The sequence below is a fragment of the Hakea prostrata genome, chromosome 5, assembly GCF_041222555.1.
Source record: "Hakea prostrata isolate BN-2017 chromosome 5, UWA_Hpros_2, whole genome shotgun sequence".
Taxonomy (NCBI): Eukaryota; Viridiplantae; Streptophyta; class Magnoliopsida; order Proteales; family Proteaceae; genus Hakea; species Hakea prostrata.
The window spans coordinates 9,805,285-9,806,506 of record NC_142604.1 but is presented as its reverse complement, the minus strand read 5'-3'; the positions used below and the strand labels follow the sequence as shown (position 1 = coordinate 9,806,506).

The following is a 1,222-nucleotide window of genomic DNA, read 5'->3' as shown; positions in this document are numbered from 1 at the left end:
AAGTTCCTGTAGAAGTAGAAGATTACGTTACAACCTCCCACAGATACAAACCCAGATTATAAAATTGGAAATTGGAAAGATATAAAAAAAAAAATTGCTTTCTAATGCTTCACAGCACAATGGCCATGGGTCCCCATCAAGTCCCCCACATCAACCCAGAAACCGAATAAAACAGCCTGTATCAGAGCTGTGAACACTACATCTCACCTTTTTTCTTTGTTTCTCCATCTTTCTTCTTCCCTCTACAGCACCAAACCCATCACATTTCACAACCACAAGAGTTGCAGGAGAGGCTGAACTCAATTACTCTGTTTTCTTCTTTTGTGGAGTGGTTGAGGACTTTTGTCGAACATCATGAGTTCAGTTCTTGAGAGTTTTCAGAAGCGAAGCTTCTTTCCCTCCAGACCCACAAACGATGAAATCCCAGTATCTCAAAAGGGCCCAAAAGAGCAAGGATTGCGTCGGAGGCTCTCCTCAATTTCTCTGAGAATCAACCCAATTCCTTCCAATGTTTCTTCATTCAACTTTCTACCCAGATCCAAATCAATGTCGGCGTTGGGTGAATCAGCTACTGGATCTATAAGAAAATGGTGGGATTGGGGATGGACATGGATCCAATCAAGAAAACCAGCATTCGCCAAAGATCTAGAGATGAACGAAGAGGAAAGCACACTACTTGGCTACCATAACAAGGGCAGCTTGAAGCATGTGTTCTATAAGGTGAGATCTGAGCTCAGAAAGCTTCTGGGTTCTGATAATGTTGGGTTACCTCAGACCTTCAGGTATGACTCCTACAATTACTCCAAGAACTTCGATGATGGCAAGACGATTAAACCCTAGTTAAAGCCTCTCAAGTCTACACAATGGTGTCTTCTTTCTAAGAAATTAAGATCAACAACAATCTTCATCAACTCCTGGTTTTGTTGAATTAGTTTTCTTTTTTTTGGTGGGTTTAATTAATTAATTTTTTTTGTTATATTTGTTCAATCCATGGTGATTGTTAATTTTTTTTTTGTATTTGAAGTCAGTGAATTGGGTTCGGTGGCCATGAGAAAAATGTAAGATTTGAGGAAGGTGATGGTGGCGTGCAAAATTGGATCTTATGGCTGCTTGGCTTCGAATTGCTTCCGTTGTAAATTATCATTATATTTTTGCATTTCTGTATAATAAATGTCTAGTAAATGTTCAAGAGATCTATTGAAATGCTACCACCGTTCTTGTG

The 1,222-nt window shown here is 39.4% G+C and overlaps 1 protein-coding gene across 1 annotated transcript; it reads left to right on the top strand.

Annotated features, from left to right (window-relative positions):
- The first annotated feature begins 354 nt into the window (after positions 1–354).
- LOC149015010 (uncharacterized) lies at positions 355–840 on the top strand. Its single transcript, XM_089155412.1, has one exon. It carries the CDS (start codon positions 355–357, stop codon positions 838–840), a length of 486 nt encoding a protein of 161 aa, XP_089011538.1.
- Positions 841–1,222: the final 382 nt, after the last annotated feature.

Bases quoted from the DNA above. Each gene is read 5' to 3' on its own strand.
- LOC149015010 (XM_089155412.1), top strand. From the start codon at position 355: ATGAGTTCAGTTCTTGAGAGTTTTCAGAAGCGAAGCTTCTTTCCCTCC.